Here is a 22,125-nt window from a genome sequence, read left to right on the forward strand (position 1 = left end):
GTGGACCAACGTCAGTGTTCTAAAAAGTGCCCTAATGAAGAATAATATCAGCATATTCATTCTTTTCTGTGATGGTGGCAGAAATCCTAACTAAAGGGCATTTAGGGTATTAAGCCTACTCTCTTCTGAACATACCCTCATCTTAGACATTCAAGAAGAAATACCCTCATCTTAGACATTCAAGAGCATTGGTAGATGGCACACCCTGACAGCAGGGGGTCTCCGTCTAAGGTGACTGGGAAGTTTCCAGCTCTCAGCCAGCACTCCTAGAGAAGGGATAACTGGTCAACCAAAGGCTGGGCTGGGAGTCCCAGAATGAATCCCTGCTCAGGCTGTCACTAGGATGCTGGAACTCCTCCGGCCACTTCTGCCCACGTCCGCGTCCCTCTCCCACAGGGTAGCAAGTGAGACGGGCCTGTGGCTTTGTTACACTGTGTCCTCTCGTCTGACGCCATCGGCTGTTCTAACTGTGCCTGCTTATTGATCTGCTTAGAGTAGATACTAACTGCCGCTTCCTGCTAAACTTGTTTTTAGAAGATACAATTTTTCAGCCTTCTCCTCCCCGAAACCCTTTTAGGCTGCTCGAGCTGTACTTCACTGGCTGAACTCGGGCTTTTGATGTGTGCTCCCTCCCTGGGGTGCCAGGGGAGCCAGGCTCAGGCTGAGATACCAGCAGATCAAATACGAGTCCTTGTCTCTCTGTGCTCCTGACTTGGCATGCTGGGGTGCGTGCCCCCCGGGATGTGGGGAGGGGGGCCTGGGGCTCATCTCTTTCATGTCTCTGCAAATCTCACCATCCACCATGCAAGGCCGAGGGGGAGCCGAGTGAAGGTGGGTGGATTTGATAACCTGGAGTTCAGAGAGAGAAGGGGCATATTTCCCTCTAGGGAGCCCTCTGCTGGGGAACTTCAGTGAGGTAGTAAAAATGCTGCATCCTCTCTTTCTTTCTGCCCCTGAAAGAAGAAGGAAGTGCGACATTAAATTTATGAGAACCAGTGGAGTGCAATGAAAATAACACTGAATGTGGTTTAGAAGACATGGATTCAAATCCCTTTGGGGCCACTCATTCTTTCCATAAGCTTGGGCCAGTCACCTCTCCCCACTGGACTTCTGACTTTTTTTGTAAAGTGAGGGGGTTGGATAATGTGATTGCTAAGGCTTTTTGCAGCTTTGTGGGATTAAATATTGGCCACATTAGAGATAAATATCTGATAATGTAGTCTCTATTTTTTTTTTTCCCCTTGAAGCATCAAAAGACTGTGAAACCCAAGTACCTAGATCTAGAGCAGTAATTCTCAGCCGGAGGCGACTTTAGCCCCCAGGGGACATTGGACAAAGCCCGGAGGCATTTTTGGTTGTCTAAACAGGTTGAAGAGGGGTTGCTACTAGCATCTGCTGTCCTTGGGTGATGCTAAACGTCCTACAGTGCACAGGACAGCTCCCACAACAAAGAATTATCCGGCCTCAAATGTCAGTAGCGCCGAGCTTGAGAATCCCTGATATAGATAAAGGCAGTAGTTTGTACAATATGTTCGATTCAGTACAGTAGTCTTTCAGATGACCACGGCTTACCTCTTTTCCTTCCTGAGTGTCATTCACTTTCTCTACCCATTAAATATTTTATATCTAATATATCTAGCCCATTAAATATTTTGCCTCTTATTAAAAACTATTATGTTTATATATTTTTCTTCAGGGAATAAAATTCCTTTTTTTAATCTGGCTTTTCTCTAATTCTGAATACTATTTATCTTCCTAATTTCTATCCCCTGTTTTTCCCTCCTTCTCCCCATCCATTCAGCTCCCTCCCACCAGTGATCAGTCCCTCTTTGGCCCTTCCTCTGGCCTCCTTCTCTGTCCCTTACCCACTTGGTTCCTTCTGGCCGGTAGGGCACAGTGGGTAGCTGCAGCAAGGCGAAGAGGCCGTCCTATTGGCAGGACAAGATTGCTTCCATCTTTTCCGTGAACTCAGCATCAATCATGGAAAGACTTGTGGGCCCTGGGGCCTTCTTCCATTTGGCAGTGGTACCCACTGTAACCCGAACAGGATGTTCAAGCTAGGGGCTGGTGAGGAAGGTAGATGAAACATAAATATTCAAGGGGAGTATGTCCAAAAGGGCTGAAGGGTTCCCTTCTTTGTGCAACCACAAGGGTCTTGATTTCCCCCAGTGGTTTTTGCATTTCATGAAACTATTTTCTATCCAATTTTTGTACCTTTAAAAGACTTTTATATAAATAAACTTATAGGTTAATCAAAAAATTTTTGTCATGCCCAAATTTTGGATCAGAAATACGGTCTCTCTACCACCCTGGAAATGTTGGCATCTCCATGAAAGAGGTGGCTGGATGAAAAAGCTCACGGCTCGAAGGTGGGAAAGAAATACCAGGAAACAGATTCAGTTATTACAGGACTGCATCAGGGCTTACTGGCATGGTGTCTAGTCTGGAAACTAGTCGTGTACAGAATATGCCTCAGTGCCTGCTAGCTATGGGGAACCTGGCTGTGGTTATTGTGTATTGTGAACCGCTTCACTGCTTCAGAATGTCTTTCTTTTGTTTCTCTCCAGCGACAGTTGGGTAAGAACATCAAGTTTGGGCAGCCACCACCCAATGCCATTCCCATGAAGAAGGCAGACAGTGGCGAGGCTCGCTTGGAAGAGGATCCGTTCCTGACCAGTCCCATGGAAATTGTGACTCAGCAGGACATCATCCTCTCAGACACCGAGAACAAAGTAAGGCTCCTCCAGGGAATGACTTGATTGCTAATAAGCCCAGGAGGGTACTGGGCAGTGGACAGGGACATCAGTAACCCTGGGGTCTGCAATGTAGGGAATAAGGTGGGAGAAGCTTTCCTGATGAGTAGCCCAGGGCTGGAGGGCACTTCCCGGGCCAGTGCCTTGATCTGCAGGGGGGCCAGCTTGGAAGAGGGGGAGGCAGGGGAGACGTGCCCCTTGCCCCAGCTCTTCCCAGTGTCTTCCACTTACTCCCGGAGACCCGGGCTGACCCACCTCTTCTGGGAGCCTTGCCTGGCTTCACCTCCAAGCTGCACTATCTCCTCTGTGCCTTCACTGTGCATCCTTAGTGCTTCTTACACATCTGTACTCCGTCTGCATCTGTGTCCACGTAACTATTTTCTCTGCATCTCTAAACGTTGAGTTCCTTGAGGACAAACTGGATCTTACGTGTCTCTGTCTCCCCAGGACATCGTTACTGCTTACTTAGGAGCACTGAATGATGACTTGTCGAATTGGACTAATTTAAAGGGAAATGAGGAAAGAAGTAGGTGCTCAATAAGACAGAACATATCAAACAGACCAGCTTGAAGTCTACTTAGTGTGGAAAGAAAGTCACACTGGTCCAGCACTGTCCTATCTAAATTTGGTCTCTTGACACTTTGAAAGAAACACTCTGAGCATATCCTGAAATGAGAGTCCCTCTAGCAGCAGAAGGGACACCCTCAGCCCTCTTACGGGAAAAGGAAGAACAGTCCTACCAGTAGCTAGATAAACTGTTCTCTAGCTGAGGCTCTGAGTCTTCCCATGCTTAAAAGAAAGTATTCTCTGTGCTGTGCCTACCATGGTGCCTGAAATGACATTGGGTGTTATTAAGATGCCCCTGGAAGAAGTTGTGCTTGTTATCAGCTAATATGTCATAAGAGTAGAACAAAAGATAAGTGACTTGTAGAGCAAAGGAAGGAAAGAAAAGGTGGACAATCTCCTCTGTTGCCCATCTCTGCCTGGCCCTGGCCCTGGCCCTGATGACTCCTGGCGCCCACAGTTGTGGGTGGTGGTGAAGCAGGCATGGGGCCCATCTCTCCCACTGGTCCAACAATGCTCTCTCCAGCCTCTTGAGTGCTGGGCAGCAGCGTGGGTCATCAGCCTTGATTCAGGGATTTCCTATGGACCAAAGCAAATGTCTTCCCTGTTACTGAAGATCTAATAAGTGCAGGGCACTGTGGCCTGGGGGAGAAGGAGGGTCATTCGTTCAGCAGGTGCTCCCCCAGCTGTGGGCATCGCAGAGATGGGCCGGATTAGACAAGGGGCTGCCTCCGTGTAGTTTACATTCTAATGAGAGGAGAGTCAGACAACAAACAAGTCAACAAATAGATACATATCATAATTTCGGATTAATAAAAATGCTGCACAGAAAATAAAACAGGGTGATGGAAAAGTGAGTAATATGGTTGGAGAGAGGCTGCTTCTTTAGATAAGGAGGTCAGAATAGCCATGAGCAGAACCGGAGGGATAAAGGGTGTTTTAGGAAGAAGGGAGAGCAAGTACGGAGGCCCAGAGGTGGGACTGAGCTTGTCCTGAAGGAGGAACAGAAAGCAGGCCAGTGGGGACAAGGGCAAAGGGTAGGTAGAGCACAGTATAGAGGCTGGATCATGTAGACCACAGGAGAAGGGGTGAATTTTGTTCAAAAAGTAATAGGAAACCTCTGAGTAGTTTTAAGCAGGGCAGTGATAATCTGATTTGTGTTTTCTAAAGGTGTTTCTAAGTGTGGTACAGAAAAGGGACTGAGGTAGGGCAAGCTGATGTTATGGCTCTGTAAGAGACAATGAGACCCTTTTTTTTTTTTTTGCGATACGCGGGCCTCTCACTGTTGTGGCCTCTCCCGTTGCGGAGCACAGCTCCGGACGCGCAGGCTCAGCGGCCACGGCTCACGGGCCCAGCCGCTCCGCGGCATGTGGGATCTTCCCGGACCGGGGCACGAACCCGCGTCCCCTGCACCGGCAGGCGGACTCCCAACCACTGTGCCACCAGGGCAGCCCCCAATGAGACCCTTTGGTAAATATGGGCGGTACAAGACAGAAGGTATAGCTGGTGCAGATGACGTGATGTGCTTGTACCCAGGGCAGGCAGGGCGACTGGGATGTGAATCATCAGCCTTTTTCTTCTCCTCCCTTCCTCCCTTCCTTCCAAGTTTTCTTGCCTCCTCTGGTCATCCACTTCCTCAGCCCAGCCCCTGTGTGCCCCTGGAAGGGCCCTTCTTTCCTTTTCATGGGGTGGAAGGCAGCCAGCAAAGCCGAGAGCTCTGAAGTTGGGGCCCTGCTTCCCAGGTAGGGTGGCAGCAGGGCAGCACCTGAGATTCTCTCATCAGTGGGGAAACACATCAAGGACTGAGGTTGGAGACCGCCCAGATGGGAGATGTGTTGAACTCGGGGGAGAGGGGAGCACACACCGTGCCCCGGGAGCCCTGGTGGAGTCCGGACATTAGCAGAGTCCCCGCCGTGAACCTGCCGGCTCTCTGCAGCCAGCTGCGCCCCTGCGTGGAGGAGGGGGTGGCCCTTGCCTGCACAGACACTGTCTGGTTGTCTGCCCAGGACTTCCTGTGCTGGCGTTTGACTTGAGCACTCTCTCTACTGTTCCAGTCCAGTGAGACGCCAAGTTCTCCGGGTCCTCTGAATCTGCCTGGAGCCGGAAGTGAGATGGAAGAGAAGGTAGTATGATTTGAACTTGTGTATGCAGCTTCCTTACTTTAACTTCCATTCTTCCTTTTTTTGGGCGATCTGCTGCCTCATTTTCCCATTCATAAATGCTACCTTTGTCCATTACTTTAAATTCCTTCAAAATGCAACCAGTGGTAGATGTTGGAGCGTCTGTTTCTATGGTGATGTAACTGCTGGAACTGAACCCTGCTCTGAAAAAGAGCCACGCTCCCACCACGCCTGTGTTTGGGGTCTCAGGTGTTGGTAGTTTTCCTAGGTGTATCATGTATTTTAAGACACCGGTAGGCCATTGAAAAAAACATTCAAAAACACCTGAACGTAAAGAGTGTGTAAGGAAAAGTCTCCTTCTATTTAGAGATGCCCCCCAAAAGACCTTCTCTACTTGTGTGTGTTTTTGGTTTTTAACTTACACACGTTCCACTGAAACGTGGGACGTTACCTGCAGGAGCCTAGGGAGCCCTGTGGAGATCACGTGTGCCACTTCTACAGAGGCCAGTCCGCTCGCATGAGGACCTTTCACCTGCACAGGGGTCCAGGGGTCTTCCCGGGGTCTGGCAGACAGTACGGTGAGAACAGGGCATGTCCCTGAGTCTTCTGAAGGGGATGACTCAAGACAGCTCCATCACCCAGATGAAGAGGCCCAGCTTGAATAACTAGAGACGAAACATGGCATTAAATCTCAGCTTGAAATGCTTTATCTGCGTCTTCAGTCTATCACATTTGGCTTTAACTCCTCTTACACATCCATTAGGGGATGGAAATAAATGTTTAATTCATCTCTCTTCAACAGTAGTTTAGAATTTGACACCTATTATAAAGATAACCATAAATAAATAAAAGCTTAGGAGACCAAAGGCTGGGATTATTTTCCTTACTTCCGTGCTTCTTGTCATAAATTAGTATTTACTGAGCGTTCGTTTTGCTCTTGGAGCTAGCTGGCTCCTTTATCTTTGTGCATAAATATGGAAGATAATTGCAAAAAGCAAAGCCACCAGCTCAACCCCATTGACTCTGCCCTTACTGTGCACGGACACAGTTAAAACAGGGGAACCCTGGCCTCCGCTCATGCTGAGCCTGTATCTCCGCTTCTGGAGAAGGCAGTTAGGGCCGTGAGCGCCCTCTGCTGCGCGGTGGCGTGCTGTGGCCAGGAGCCCTTGCCTCGCTGCTTGCCTGTGAATACTCTGAAGTTACAGGCGTGGCTCCTTACCATCTGATTCAGCGTGGACTGTGAGCCTCGGGCTCTCTGACCTAACTAAATGTATACGGTTGGTCTGAGGTTGCGCTTTGTAAGTGACCACACCTGTATTACAGAGCCGCAAGCAGTTCTGTGGCTCATCCTTTGCAGAATTGCCTTTCCCCTGTGTGTAGCACATTTCTGCCCTTCACCTTCTCACCCAGGCCTCCTCCTTTTCACTTCCGGTGCACCAGTGCTCGGTGACTTTGGCATGATCGTGCTAAAACATTTTTGCTGATTAGAAATTTTATGCCCTAGGCAGAGAGGTTATTATACTTTATTGTTCCTTCATTCTTTTAGCAAATATTTATTGAGCACTTACCAAATGAGATTTGCTACTTGGGCATTAAAGAGGATTGATACAAAGGCCAGAAAGATACATTCCCTGTTTGAGGAGGCTAAAGTAGGAGCTGAGGTATGTACACACCATGTCTGTGGCAGTAGAAGGCTCTTAGAATTACAGAGTTCTTAGCATAGAGATGAGCTAGTCCAGCGCTTAGCAAACTACTACTTATTTTAGGCCTCGTGGCCATAAGTTGCAACTACCAGACTCTGCTTTGTTCTGCTCTTCCTTTCAGCGCAAAGGCAGCCGAGGTCAATGGTGTGGCTCTGTACCAGGAAAACTTTATTCAGCCAAACAGTCTTCAGGCAGGACTGGCCCACCTCGCCTGTGTCTTACTGACCCCTGATCTAATCTAACCCCCGTACCATTCAGAGTAGGAAAATTAGTCCCTGAAAGATTAAATGACCTTTACAAGTTAATAACAGATTATCACTGGCAAAACAAATACTCAACGTCTTTTGATTATAAAAGCAGTGTTCACTTCACTGTGTCCACGAGCCCCATCCGCATGCCAGCATCTCCTGGGCCGGGCTGGGCGAGGTGCAAAAAGCTCCAACAAGTGCCGCCACGCCGGGATTCCCTGCAGGTTGTTCTCTGATCCGGACTGACTTCACATTTCAATCTCCACTGTAGGCTGCTCCAGTTAAAACGTCTCGGCCAAAAAGGCACTTCTCCTCTGCCGGCACCATCGAAAGTGTCAATCTAGATGCCATCCCCCTGGCCATCGCCCGCCTGGACAACAGTGCCGCCAAGCACAAACTGTCCATTAAGCCAAAAAACCAGAGGGTGTCAAGGAAGCACAGGCGACTTGTCGGGGTATGTATGGCCCGGTAGACACCCTTGCTGGCTGGGCATTAATGTTGCCTAGCAGGATGGTGCTGTGAGGGGCCTATGGAAGGAACTCGGTCTGTCCCTGTCGGGGATGGCTGTGTCTCAGGCACAAGGGTGAAGGGGCCCATTTCCTTTCCACCACCCTTTCTGACTTGTTGCCCGCCGGTGGCTGGTGGACCTCAGAGAGAGAGGCTGCCTTCCGAGGGGCTCCGGACACTGTGTGCTTTGCAACAGACGGGCGGCCCGCTTCCCTGTGCCACGGCTGAGCCAAAGCTTCTTCAGTTTGATTAGAGGAGACTTCTCAGTCACAAGTTTCAGGGGACATTGACGAAGCACAAATTTCATTTTTCCTCACCTTTCTAATGCTGGACTACCAGTTTTCCTATGATGATTCATGTGTATTAAAAAAAAAAAGAATTTGAGGATGACATGTAGGGAGGAAACACAAAGATGAAATTCTTTTCCCCACCCCCAGTTTACTCTTGGTTGTGAGGGATACCCGAGGTTACCTGTCTCTGTGCGTAGAGAGGGGAACATTGCCCCTACTTTTGAGATTAGGAGGGCCACCCACATTGTGAGTAGGATTGTAATGGTAGCCTGTGCACAAGGAAAGCTAATTCTGTTTCCCTTACCAATGTTAGGATCGACAGAACGAGCAAGGTGGCTTCCCGCATCAGCTGTCCCTAGACCAGAATGGGCACCCTGGAGAAGACAAGCCAATCTGGCATGAAGAGGAGCCAGAGGCGCTGGACTCGGAGGAAGAGAAGCGACGCCAAGAAGAATACTGGCAAGAACTTGAGGCCAAGTGCAAACGGCAAAAGGCCGAAGCGGCAGAGAGGCGACGCCTGGAAGAGCAGAGGCTCCAGGCCCTGGAGAGGAGGCTTTGGGAGGAGAAAAGAAGGCAGGAGGAGCTCTTGGAGGAGGAAGGGGAGGAAGAGGAGGAAGGAGTCCAGCTAGAGGCAGCAAAGAGGCAGCGTGAAGAGAAGGCGCAGAGTCCGGAAGAGCCAGGCTGCCGAGGCCCAGCGCGGAGGGAGCAAGACGAAGAAGGGCGCCTGGAAGCCGAGGAGCCGGGGCGCCTGGAAGCCGAGGAGCCGGGGCGCCTGCAGGAAGAGGCGCGGCGCCTGGAGAGACGCGCGCAGCAGGAGGAGCTGGAGGCGCGGAGCCGGCAGGAGGCCGAGAAGCTGCGGCGGGAAGAGGAGGAGAGAGCATTGGAGGAACTCAGAAGGCTGGAGGAGCAGGGGCGGCGGGCGGCCGAGAAGCAGCAGCGGGAAGAGGAGGAGAGGCGGCAGGAGCTGGAGGCGCGGAGGCGGCGGGAGGAGGAGGCGGAGGAGGCGGCGGAGGCGGAGGAAAAACGGATGCAGGAGCTCAGAAGGCAGGAAGAGCTGGAGGCGCAGAGACGGCAGGAGGACGCGGAGGCGAAGAGGAGGCAGGAAGCGGAAAAGAAGCTTCAGGAAGCAGCGAGAGCGGAAGAGGAGAATCAGCCGCTGCTGGACCACAAACGGGGCCTGAGGAGCCCACTTCAGAGCGACACTGCAGAGAAAGCAGAACAAGAACATCCGACACCCGAGAAGCCAAGAGAAAACTCTGAGGAGCCGAGTGTTCGGGTGAAGCAGAGCCAAGAGGCCACCGAGCCATCAGGCGAGCAGGCCGGAAAGCAGGGGGATGTTCCCGGGGATCAACCTTGTGGATGGCGGGAAAAGAGGGAAGAAACCAACGCAGAGCTGCCCCAGAAACAAGAGGCCCAGGTGGAAGAGGCGTTGGCTCCAGGAGAGAAGAAAGAAGCTGCCGCTCCAGAAACAGACAGAAAAGTGGAGGAGCTCAGATGGCAGGAGGTAGATGAGAGGCAGACCATGCCCAGACCCTACACTTTCCAGGTGTCATCCGGAGGGAAACAAATTCTCTTCCCCAAAGTCAATCTGAGCCCCGTGAAGCCCATGAAAGATGAGGGGCTCGCCTCTGGTCCCCAAGAGCCAAAGGCCCCCAAAGCCAGCCCGGCCTCCCACGCCCTGCCCTCGTCCCTGAGCATCCCACACACGGCCATTCTGGTCACGGGAGCCCAGCTCTGCGGCCCGGCCGTCAACCTGAGCCAGATCAAGGACACGGCGTGCAAGTCTCTCCTGGGCTTGTCAGAAGAAAAGAAGCACGTGGATGTCCCCGCCCTGGAGAACCCACCCCGAGCCCCAGGCGACCCCCGGGCAGGCAGTGGGAAGACCAGGCCCTCCCAGGAGTCTCCAAGCAGCGCGGCCGCGCTCGCTGAATGGGCTTCCATTCGGTCCAGAATCCTGAGGAACGCAGAGAGTGACCAGCGCGGCGAGAGAGACCAGTCTCGGCCGGGTGATGAACACACGCCCAGGGGCCGATGTGATTCCCGCGGGAACCTCCGGAGGACCCCGCCGGTAAATGCAAAGTTCTCCATTAAGCCCGCCTGGCAGAAATTCTCTGATGGGGGCGGGGAGACCTCCAAACAGAACACGGAACTGGAAAGCGTTAGAAAAAGATCCCAGCCGGGTCCCAGCGAAGAGGCCCGGCCCCAGCTCCCTGCTGCTGATACTAAAGAGCCCGTGAAGGGTGCAGAGAAACCAGGGGCGCACCAGGAGCCAACGGACACCACGGAGGGGTGCAAATTTGCCAAAGACCTTCCATCTTTCCTTGTTCCAAGCCTTCCTTACCCTCCACAGAAAGCAGTGGCCCAAGCAGAACCCGTGGTCACTTCGGACAGCGAGACCACAGGTGGAGCAGCAAAGCCGGAGCCCGTGATGCCAGGTGGAGAGGATAAAGCTTCCCCTTTTGGAATAAAATTGAGAAGGACCAACTACTCCTTGCGCTTCCACTGCGACCAACAAACAGAACAAAAGAAGAAGAAAAGGCACAGCAGCACAGGGGACAGTATCAATGGGGCACCGTCAGCTCCGGGGAGCACAGCTGGAGAGAGAGAGACAGAGGCTGCGGCCCTCAAGCATGGCCCGTCCCTCCCCACCGAGAGGAAGCAAGCCCCGGCCCCCTGGAAGGACCCTGCTGAAAGCCCTCCCAGCCACTCTCCTCTTGCAGCCCAGCCTGGGCCCCCAGCAGCCAGCAGCCAGCCCCCGGCTCCAGAGCAGGACAGGGCAGCAAACAGAACGCCCTTGGCCCAGAAGCCAGCCCTGGCTCCCAAGCCCGCGGGCCAGACTCCGCCGTCCTCCCCGATCTCCAAGCTGAGCAGGCCTTACTTGGTGGAGCTGTTGGCTCGCCGGGCGGGGAAGCCTGACCCGGAGCCCGGCGAGCCGTGCAAGGAGGGCCGGGACAACGGGGGCCCCCGGACGCCCTCACCCCCGCCGACTGAGGAGAGGAAGGACCAGAAGCGGGATGAGGAGGAAGAGGTGGAAACAGAGAGGAAGGCAGCTTCCCCGGCGCCGTCTGCCGCCCGGCAGGAAAAGCCTTCCGCGACACCCGAGGCGGGGAGGAAAGGTGCGTAAACGTAGGTTGCAGAACCTCTGCCTCTGTTCAGCCTGTTGTCCGTGCCCAGGGCCAGAAGTAGCCCCCGGAGCTGGCGTTGGAGCACTTCCTTTAATTAGAGGCTGGTGCCCAGTTCCCCAGGGGCCCTCACTCATGGATCATAGTGAGGCTCTTTACTTTTCTTTACAGTTTTGGAAATGTGGACTGACTGTTGCATGTCTGCAGTTCACACCGTTAATGATCCTTACCTACCCAAGTAATAAGTTGGAGGTGCTGGCAGAGACTGATTTTGCTTTCGATTGGCAGTGGAAATTGAAACGTGGTCCAAGTTAATGCAGATATCATTAATCTTTATGAGGGGCCTGTGCAGTGACAGCAAAGACTGGAGTTTCCTAGACCAGTGTCTGTGTTCTGTCTCTGGGCACTTAGCGGCACCCAGGTGGGAGGTTAGGGGGCTTTGGACAGCCCCCCTAAGGAGCCTCTGTGTGCATAATCAAGTTTGTCTCAGTTTAACGCACAATGCCCACATATGCATCCTGACCCCACCAGCTTGCCACTGAGAAGCCCTCCGATACGGAAATTTTAGAGCGACCGTTACTCCTGCCTCTGCCCCTAGTGTTTCTTCATGCTGGATGTTTGGGGCAGCATGGTGATCACCTGGATTGGCTTTGGGGCCCCAAGAACCTTCATCTGATACTTTTTCTTTTCTGTTTTGCAGAGTAGGTCGTCAGGTGTGGTTCATAGCCCAGGAAGTTACTCGTATTTCTCAGAGAAATTCTCCCCTCAGGTTTTTTAGGGAAGATTTAGGTAATTGTTTAGGTTTGGGGTGATTTTTGCAGAGAAAACAGCTGTTTCCCAGAGATGTTGGTTTGGTTACTTGCCTTATGGAAGACACTATCGTCCTTTGTAACCAAGCCTTGCCCCAAAGGAGGGGATTGCTGAAGCAAGTGAGGCCCACACGTCCAGAGGACCTGTGCATCTCCTTTGTAGGCGTCCACGGTTCTGCTCGGACGCAGCGCAGGGTTACGTCCTTTCCCCTGTCGTGTTCATCCTCGATCTGGTGCAAGGCTGTGGCGTGGAGTAGGCTGGGGACCCGGGTGTTGTGGCTGCAGGAATTGAGATGGTTGTGCTGCCACCAGAAACATGGGCTGCCTCTGTGGCAGTTTTCTCCCAGGACCTGCCTGCCCCAGATCCAGAGCCAAGCTGCAGGGTGGAGTGGGTGGGGCGCTCTTGCTAGGCTGGGAGACAAACTGCGGCATGCTTCTGTGGGGCCGCCTGAGCACGCACTGACAGTGACCACCACCCCACCGGATCACACCCAGGGCCCCCAGTGTGTCTCTGTGTAGCTAGACTGAGTCTTTCCCCAAGGGGGCCAGTTGGCCCAGGTCTCACACCAAGCGGTGGTGTGGAGTGAGTAGGGCTGGGGTGTTCACCCAGCTCAGACTGGGGAGTGCAGCAAGGTGGCAGCCACCAGTACAGAGTTCTCTCCACCATGATTGTTGACCAGCCAGTGCATGCACACTCCTCACGAGTAGAGTCTAGGCTTCTCCAGCCCTTCTGTCTGTCCCAGAGGTTCTCCCGGCAGCCAAGGGGACTTGTCTCCTTCCATGTACAACACTAGCGTTGGGATGCCCAGTCTGTGGCTCAACCTGCTGGCTCCCCAGGGCAAGGGTCCGCCCATACCGACCTTCTCTTCCTTTCAGATCCCTCTCAGGGGCAGGGGTCCCAACCCTATGCCTTTTTGTCCATCCTACCCAGTCATGTGGAAATCTTTCTTGCAACTTTGGTTGATAGTTCTTCTGCCAGTTTCCAGCTAGCGTTCCATGAAAAGTGTTCTGCATGTAGATGTATTTTTAATGTGTTGGTGGCAGGAGGTGAGAGCTCTACATCTTCCTACTCTGCCATCTCCATCCCTCCCCGCCTCCGGAGTCCTTAAACATACCATTGGTTATACACGGCCTTCTGATACATGGGCTGAGTGAGGTGCCTGCATCTGGGCACTCAGTATTAGAAAAGCTCGATTCTGTTATTTCTGGATTTTAAAATAGGTAAATAGAAATTTTAATCTTTTCTTTCTTCACTCTCAGTGAATTGCCTTGCACATCCTTGAAGGCACACACACACATTTTTTTGGAGACACCGATTTAGAAAGAGGTCTCCATTCCCTAGGTAGAGGTCAACAAGGACCAATACATGGGCCCAAGGCCCTGGGAAGGCATTGACTGAACCCACTCCAGTGGGAATGGAAATAGCAATGATAATCCCCCAGTGTCTGTCCTCCAATGCTTTGATTATAGATATCACCAGATATCATCTCATTCTGAGATTCTCACCTCCTTCCAGTGGGTAGGACAGATACTAAGTGGTCCTTTCTCCCAAGAAGTGACCTACAGGAGCAGTGATTAGATGCCAGGATACACTTGCTCGTCTCCCCAGAGCCTACAGGGGGGAACTTGAGTGGGATGGCTGTGGTTCTCCTCATGCAGTGAGTTTAGAATGAAAGAGAATAGGTTTAAGCATTGTCACAAAATAAAATTTTAATTAGACACTTTGAACTCCCCCATTAAAAAGATTATGCGATTAACAAAGAACTTCTCTGTCTTTTAAAACCTTGACTGAAGTTAGGGATTGTACTGTTGTGGAAAATTTCAACAACAGTAATCCTTTGTGCTTAATCACTTACAAAGTGCTTCTGTTTACATCATCTCATTTAACCTCACAGCACGTGTGCATTGTCCTGGCTCCATTTTACAGATGAGGACATCAACATCCAAAAAGTTAGGTGACTTGCCTGCTCCTCATAGTGGTAAAACCTGGATGAGGAGTTCTTTCCCGGGTTAAATGATCTTCCCATTTGTTACCCTAGGACTTCTTGCTGTAATTCTCACCTGGTATTTGTAAAATGCTGTAATTAAGCCCCTAGAAACACTTTTTACATTAATGTTCCTAATGTTACTTCTTGGACTGAATGACCATAGTCATATATTTCTTCAAAAAAATTATTCAAACATTCCATAGAATTTAGCAAAACCTTGTTTTATTTACTTTTTTTTTTTTTTTTTTGGCTGTTTTGCTCATTTTTCCCCCATCTCTTGGATAATACCTTGGGCATAATTCTTTTTTTTTTTTTAACATCTTTATTGGAGTATAATTGCTTTACAGTGGTGTGCTAGTTTCTGCTTTATAACAAAGTGAATCAGTTAAACATATACACATGTTCCCATATCTCTTCCCTCTTGCGTCTCCCTCCTTCCCACCCTCCCTATCGCACCCCTCTAGGTGGTCACAAAGCACCGAGCTGATCTCCCTGTGCTATACGGCTGCTTCCCCCTAGCTATCTATTTTAAGTTTGGTAGTGTATATATGTCCGTGCCACTCTCTCGCTTTGTCACAGTTTACCCTTCCCCTCCCCATATCCTCAAGTCCGTTCTCTAGTAGGTCTGTGTCTTTATTCCTGTCTTTTTTTTTTTAAACATCTTTATTGGGGTATAATTGCTTTACAATGGTGTGTTAGTTTCTGCTTTATAACAAAGTGAATCAGTTAAACATATACACGTGTTCCCATATCTCTTCCCTCTTGCGTCTCCCTCCCTCACACCCTCTCTATCCCACCCCTCCAGGCGGTCACAAAGCACCAAGCCGATATCCCTGTGCCATGTGGCTGCTTCCCACTAGCTATCTACCTTACGTTTGTTAGTGTATATATGTCCATGCCTCTCTCTCGCCCTGTCACAGCTCACCCTTCCCCCTCCCCATATCCTCAAGTCCGTTCTCCAGTAGGTCTGTGTCTTTATTCCTGTCTTACCTCAAGGCTCTTCATGATATATTTTTTTTCTTAAATTCCATATATATGTGTTAGCATACGGTATTTGTCTTTCTCTTTCTGACTTACTTCACTCTGTATGACAGACTCTGGGTCCATCCACCTCATTACAAATAGCTCAATTTCGTTTCTTTTTATGGCTGAGTAATATTCCATTGTATATATGTGCCACATCTTCTTTATCCATTCATCCGATGATGGACACTTAGGTTGTTTCCATCTCCTGGCTATTGTAAATAGATCTGCAATGAACATTGTGGTACATGACTCTTTTTGAATTATGGTTTTCTCAGGGTATATGCCCAGTAGTGGGATTGCTGGGTCATATGGTAGTTCTATTTGTAGTTTTTTAAGGAACCTCCATACTGTTCTCCATAGTGGCTGTACCAATTCACATTCCCACCAGCAGTGCAAGAGTGTTCCCTTTTCTCCACACCCTCTCCAGCATTTATTGTTTGTAGATTTTTTGATGATGGCCATTCTGACTGGTGTAAGATGATAACTCATTGTAGTTTTGATTTGCATTTCTCTAATGATTAATGATGTTGAGCATTCTTTCATGTGTTTGTTGGCATTCTGTATATCTTCTTTGGAGAAATGTCTATTTAGGTCTTCTGCCCATTTTTGGATTGGGTTGTTTGTTTTTTTGTTATTGAGCTGCTTATAAATTTTGGAGATTAATCCTTTGTCAGTTGCTTCATTTGCAAATGTTTTCTCCCATTCTGAGGGTTGTCTTTTGGTCTTGTTTATGGTTTCCTTTGCTGTGCAAAAGCTTTGAAGTTTCATTAGGTCCCATTTGTTTATTTTTGTTTTTATTTCCATTTCTCTGGGAGGTGGGTCAAAAAGGATCTTGCTGTGATCTATGTCAGAGTGTTCTGCCTATGTTTTCCTCTAAGAGCTTGATAGTTTCTGACCTTACATTCAGGTCTTTAATCCATTTTCAGTTTATTTTTCTGTATGGTGTTAGGAGGTGATCTAATCTCATACTTTTACATGTACCTGTCCAGTTTTCCTAGCACCACTTATTGAAGAGGCTGTCCTTTCTCCACTGTATATTCCTGCCTCCTTTATGAAAGATAAGGTGACCATATGTGTGTGGGTTTATCTCTGGGCTTTCTATCCTGTTCCATTGATCTATATTTCTGTTTCTCTGCCAGTACCATACTGTCTTGATTACTGCAGCTTTGTAGTATAGTCTGAAGTCAGGGAGCCTGATTCCTCTGGCTCCATTTTTCGGTCTCAAGATTGCTTTGGCTATTCGGGGTCTTTTGTGTTTCCATACAAATTGTGAAACTTTTTGTTCTAGTACTGTGAAAAATGCCAGTGGTAGTTTGATAGGGTTTGCATTGAATCTGTAGATTGCTTTGGGTAGTAGAGTCACTTTCACAATGTTGATTCTTCCAATCCAAGAACATGGTATATCTCTCCATCTATTTGTATCATCTTTAATTTCTTTCATCAGTGTCTTATAATTTTCTGCATACAGGTCTTTTGTCTCCTTAGGTAGGCTTATTCCTAGATATTTTATTCTTTTTGTTGCAATGGTAAATGGGAGTGTTTTCTTGATTTCACTTTCAGATTTTTCATCATTAGTGTATAGGAATGCCAGAGATTCCTGTGCATTAATTTTGTATCCTGCTACTTTACCAAATTCATTGATTAGCTCTAGTAGTTTTCTGGTAGCATCTTTGGGATTCTCTATGTATAGTATCATATCATCTGCAAACAGTGTCAGCTTTACTTCTTCTTTTCAGATTTGTATTCCTCTTATTTCTTTTCCTTCTCTACTGTGGCTAAAACTTCCAAAACTGTGTTGAATAAGAGTGGTGAGAGTGGGCAACCTTGTCTTGTTCCCGATCTTAGTGGAAATGCTTTCAGTTTTTCACCATTGAGGACGATGTTGGCTGTGGGTTTGTCATATATGGCCTTTATTATGTTGAGGAAAGTTCCCTCTATGCCTGCTTTCTGCAGGGTTTTTATCATAAATGGGTGTTGAATTTTGTCGAAAGGTTTCTCTGCATCTATTGAGATGATCATATAGTTTTTCTCCTTCAATTTGTTAATATGGTGTATCACGTTGATTGATTTGTGTATATTGAAGAATCCTTGCATTCCTGGAATAAACCCCACTTGATCATGGTGTATGATCCTTTTAATGTGCTGTTGGATTCTGTTTGCTAGTATTTTCTTGAGGATTTTTGCATCTATGTTCATCAGTGATATTGGCCTGTAGTTTTCTTTCTTTGTGACATCCTTGTCTGGTTTTGGTATCAGAGTGATGGTGGCCTTGTAGAATCAGTTTGGGAGTGTTCCTCCCTCTGCTATATTTTGGAAGAGTTTGAGAAGGACAGGTGTTAGCCCTTCTCTAAATGTTTAATAGAATTCGCCTTTGAAGCCATCTGGTCCTGGGCTTTTGTTTGTTGGAAGATTTTTAATCACAGTTTCAAATTCAGTGCTTGTGATTGGTCTGTTCATATTTTCTGTTTCTTCCTGATTCAGTCTTGGCAGGTTGTGCTTTTCTAATAATTTGTCCATTTCTTCCAGGTTGTCCATTTTATTGGCATACAGTTGCTTGTAGTAATCTCTTATGATCTTTTGTATTTCTGTAGTGTCAGTTGTTACTTCCCCTTTTTCATTTCTAATTCTATTGATTTGAGTCTTCTCCCTTTTTTCTTGATGAGTCTGTCTAATGGTTTATCAATTTTGTTTATCTTCTCAAAGAACCAGCTTTTAGTTTTATTGATCTTTGCTATCGTTTCCTTCATTTCTTTTTCATTTATTTCTGATCTGATCTTTATGATTTCTTTCCTTCTGCTGACTTTGGGGGTTTTTTGGTTCTTCTTTCTCAAATTGCTTTAGGTGCAAGGTTAGGTTGTTTATTTGAGATGTTTCCTGTTTCTTTTTTTTTCTTCTTCTTCTTTGCGGTACGCGGGCCTCTCACTGCTGTGGCCTCTCCCGTTGCGGAGCACAGGCTCCGGACGCGCAGGCCCAGCAGCCATGGCTCACAGGCCCAGCTGCTCCACGGCATGTGGGATCCTCCTGGACCGGGGCACGAACCCGCGTCCCCTGCATCGGCAGGCGGACTCTCAGCCACTGTGCCACCAGGGAAGCCCCTGTTTCTTAAGGTAGGATTGTATTGCTATAAACTTCCCTCTTAGAACTGCTTTTGCTGCATCCCATAGGTTTTGGGTCGTTGTGTCTCCATTGTCATTTGTTTCTAGGTATTTTTTGATTTCTTCACTTCGTTATTAAGTAGTGTATTGTTTAGCCTCCATGTGTTTGTATTTTTTACAGATCTTTTCCTGTAATTGATATCTAGTCTCATAGTGTTGTGGTCGGAAAAGATACTTGATACAATTTCAATTTTCTTAAATCACCAAGGCTTGATCTGTTACCCAAGATATGATCTATCCTGGAGAATGTTCCATGAGCACTTGAGAAAAATGTGTATTCTGTTGTTTTGGGATGGAATGTCCTATAAATATCAATTAAGTTCATCTTGTTTAATGTATCATTTAAAGCTTGTGTTTCCTTATTTATTTTCATTTTGGATGATATGTCCTATGTCCATTGGTGAAAGTGGGGTGTTAAAGTCCCCTACTATGAATATGTTACTGTCGATTTCCCCTTTTATGGCTGTTAGTATTTGCCTTATGTATTGAGGTGCTCCTATGTTGGGTGCATAAATATTTACAATTGTTATATCTTCTTCTTGGATTGATCCTTTGATCATTATGTAGTGTCCTTCTTTGTCTCTTCTAATAGTCTTTATTTTAAAGTATATTTTGTGTGATATGAGAATTGCTACTCTAGCTTTCTTTTGGTTTCCATTTGCATGGAATATCTTTTTCCATCCCCTCACTTTCAGTCTGTATGTGTCTCTAGGTCTGAAGTGGGTCTCTTGTAGACAGCATATATATGGGTCTTGTTTTTGTATCCGTTCAGCAAACCTGTGTCTTTTGGTTGGAGCATTTAGTCCATTCACGTTTAAGGTAATTATCGATATGTTATGTTCCTATGACCATTTTCTTAATTGTTTTGGGTTTGTTATTGTAGGTCTTTTCCTTCTCTTGTGTTTCTTGCCTAGAGAAGGTCCTTTAGTATTTGTTGTAAAGCTGGTTTGGTGGTGCTGAACTCTCTCAGCTTTTGCTTGTCTGTAAAGGTTTTAATTTCTCCATAAAATCTGAATGAGATCCTTGCTGGGTAGAGTAATCTTGGTTGTAGGTTTTTCTCATTCATTACTTTAAGTATATCCTGCCAGTCCCTTCTGGCTTGCAGAGTTTCTGCTGAAAGATCAGTTGTTAACCTTATGGGGATTTCTTTGTGTGTTATTTATTGTTTTTCACTTGCTGCTTTTAATATGTTTTCTTTGTATTTAATTTTTGACAGTTTGGTTAATATGTGTCTTGGCGTGTTTCTCCTTGGATTTATCCTGTATGGGACTCTCTGTGCTTCCTGGACTTGATTAAATATTTCCTTTCCCGTATTAGGGAATTTTTCAACTATAATGTCTTCAAATATTTTCTCAGTACCTTTCTTTTTCTATTCTTCTTCTGGAACCCCTATAATTCAAATGTTGGTGCAATTGTTGTCCCAGAGGTCTCTGAGACCGTCCTCAGTTCTTTTCATTCCTTTTTCTTTATTCTGCTCTGCAGTAGTTATTTCCAGTATTTTATTTTCCAGGTCACTTATCTGTTCTTCTGCCTCAGTTATTCTGCTATTGATCCCATCTAGAGTATTTTTCATTTCATTTATTGTGTTGTTCATCGTTGCTTGTTTCCTCTTTAGTTCTTCTAGGTCCTTGTTAAATGTTTCTTGCATTTTCTCTATTCTATTTCCAAGATTGTGGATCATCTTTACTCTCATTATTCTGAATTCTTTTTCAGGTACACTGCCTATTTCCTCTTCATTTGTTAGGTCTGGTGGGTTTTTATCTTGCTTGTTCATCTGCTGTGTGTTTTTCTGTCTTCTCATTTTGCTTATCTTACTGTGTTTGGGGTCTCCTTTTTGCAGGCTGCAGTTTTGTAGTTCCCGTTGTTTTTGGTGTCTGTCCCCAGTGGCTAAGGTTGGTTCAGTGGGTTGTGTAGGCTTCCTGGTGGAGGGGACTAGTGCCTATTTTCTGGTGGATGAGGCTGGATCTTGTCTTTCTGGTGGGCAGGTCCACGTCTGGTGGTGTGTTTTGGGGTGTCTGTGGACTTACTATGATTTTAGGCAGCCTCTCTGCTAATGGGTGGGGTTGTGTTCCTGTCTTGCTAGTTGTTTGGCATAGGGTGTTCAGCACTGTAGCTTGCTGGTTGTTGAGTGAAGCTGGGTGCTGGTGTTGAGATGGAGATCTCTGGGAGATTTTCGCCGTTTGATATTATGTGGAGCTGGGAGGTCTCTTGTGGACCAGTGTCCTGAAGTTGGCTCTCCCACCTCAGAGGCACAGCAGTGACTCCTGGCTGCAGCACCAAGAGCGTTTCATCCACACAGCTCAGAATAAAAGGGAGAAAAAGTAGAAAGAAAGAAAGAGAGAGAGAGAGAAAGAAAGGGAAAGAAGGGAGGGAGGGAGGGAAGGAAGGAGGGAGGGAAGGAAGGAAGGAGGGAAGGAAGGAAGAAAAGAAAGAGGAAAGGATAAAATAAAATATAGTAAGATAAAAGTTATTAAAATAAAAAATAATTATTAAGAAAAAAAAATTTTTTTAAGAAAAAAAACGGATAGAACCCTAGGACAGATGGTGACAGCAAAGCTATACAGACAAAATCTCACACAGAAGTATACACATACACACTCAAAAAAAGAGGAAAAGGGGAGAGATTTCCCTTTCTCTTCTTTGTTCTCACAGCTCCCGGGGCTCAGCTTTCGATTTGGCCCCGCCTCTGCGTGTAGGTCGCCGGAGGGCCTCTGTTCTTCACTCAGACAGGACGGGGTTAAAGAAGCAGCTGCTTCAGGGACTCTGGCTCACTCAGGCGGGGGGGAGGGAGCGGTGTGGATCCGGGGCCAGCCTGTGGCAGCAGAGGCCGGCAGGACGTTGCACCAGCCTGAGGCGCGCCGTGCGTTCTCCCGGGAAAGTTGTCCCTGGATCTCGGGACCCTGGCAGTGGCGGGCTGCACAGGCTCCCCGGAAGGGAGGTGTGGATAGTGACCTGTGCTCGCACACAGGCTTCTTGGTGGCGGCAGCAGCAGCCTTAGCATCTCCTGCCCGTCTCTGGGGTCCGCGCTGTTAGCCGCAGCTCACGCCCATCTCTGGAGCTCTTTTAAGCAGCGCTCTTAACCCCCTCTCCTCGCGCACCAGGAAACAAAGAGGGAAGAAAAAGTCTCTTGCCTCTTCGACAGGTCCAGACTTTTCCCCGGACTCCCTCCCGGCCAGCCGTGGCGCACTAACCCCCTTCAGGCTGTGTTCACGCCGCCAACCCCAGTCCTCTCCCTGCGCTCCGACCAAAGCCTGAGCGTCAGCTCCCAGGCCCGCCCGCCCCAGAGGGTGAGCAGACAAGCCTCTCAGGCTGGTGAGTGCCGGTCGGCACCGATCCTCTGTGCAGGAATCTCTCCACTTTGCCCTCTGCACCCCTGTTGCTGCGCTCTCCTCCGTGTCTCCGAAGCTTCCCCCTTCCGCCACCTGCAGTCTCCGCCCTCGAAGGGGCTTCTAGTGTGTGGAAACCTTTCCTCCATCACGGCTCCCTCCCATTGGTTCAGGTCCCGTCCCTATCCTTTTGTCTCTGTTTATTCTTTTTTCTTTTGCCCTACCCAGGTACGTGGGGGAGTTTCTTGCCTTTTGGGAGGTCTGAGGTCTTCTGCCAGCATTCAGTAGGTGTTCTGTAGGAGTTGTTCCACATGTAGATGTATTTCTGGTGTATCTGTGGGGAGGAAGGTGATCTCCGCCTCTTACTCTTCTGCCGTCTTCCCGATTCCCCCCCATAATTCTTTCAGTCACTTTTACAAGTTTTTTTTATTGTGGTAAAAAATACATAATGTAAAATTTATTATCTTAACCATTTCTCAGTGTATAGTTCAGTAATGCTACATTCACATTGTTG

The 22,125-nt window shown here is 48.2% G+C and overlaps 1 protein-coding gene across 2 annotated transcripts in view; it reads left to right on the top strand.

Moving 5' to 3' along the window:
* Nucleotides 1-22,125, top strand: part of CRACD (capping protein inhibiting regulator of actin dynamics) — a 60,087-nt gene that overhangs the window by 27,775 nt on the left and 10,187 nt on the right. For both annotated transcript variants that reach the window (XM_022563706.2, XM_089911959.1), the window contains 4 exons: nucleotides 2,568-2,732; nucleotides 5,372-5,440; nucleotides 7,660-7,842; nucleotides 8,499-11,301. In XM_022563706.2, the coding sequence (XP_022419414.1) occupies nucleotides 2,622-2,732; nucleotides 5,372-5,440; nucleotides 7,660-7,842; nucleotides 8,499-11,301 (3,166 nt within the window). In that variant the 5' untranslated portion in view covers nucleotides 2,568-2,621. Of the gene's footprint in view, nucleotides 1-2,567; nucleotides 2,733-5,371; nucleotides 5,441-7,659; nucleotides 7,843-8,498; nucleotides 11,302-22,125 lie in introns of those variants that run through there.

This window comes from Delphinapterus leucas, chromosome 5 (genome assembly GCF_059928025.1).
Source record: "Delphinapterus leucas isolate spDelLeu-1000000601 "Yukka" chromosome 5, BTC_Dleu_Yukka2, whole genome shotgun sequence".
NCBI lineage: Eukaryota > Metazoa > Chordata > Mammalia > Artiodactyla > Monodontidae > Delphinapterus > Delphinapterus leucas.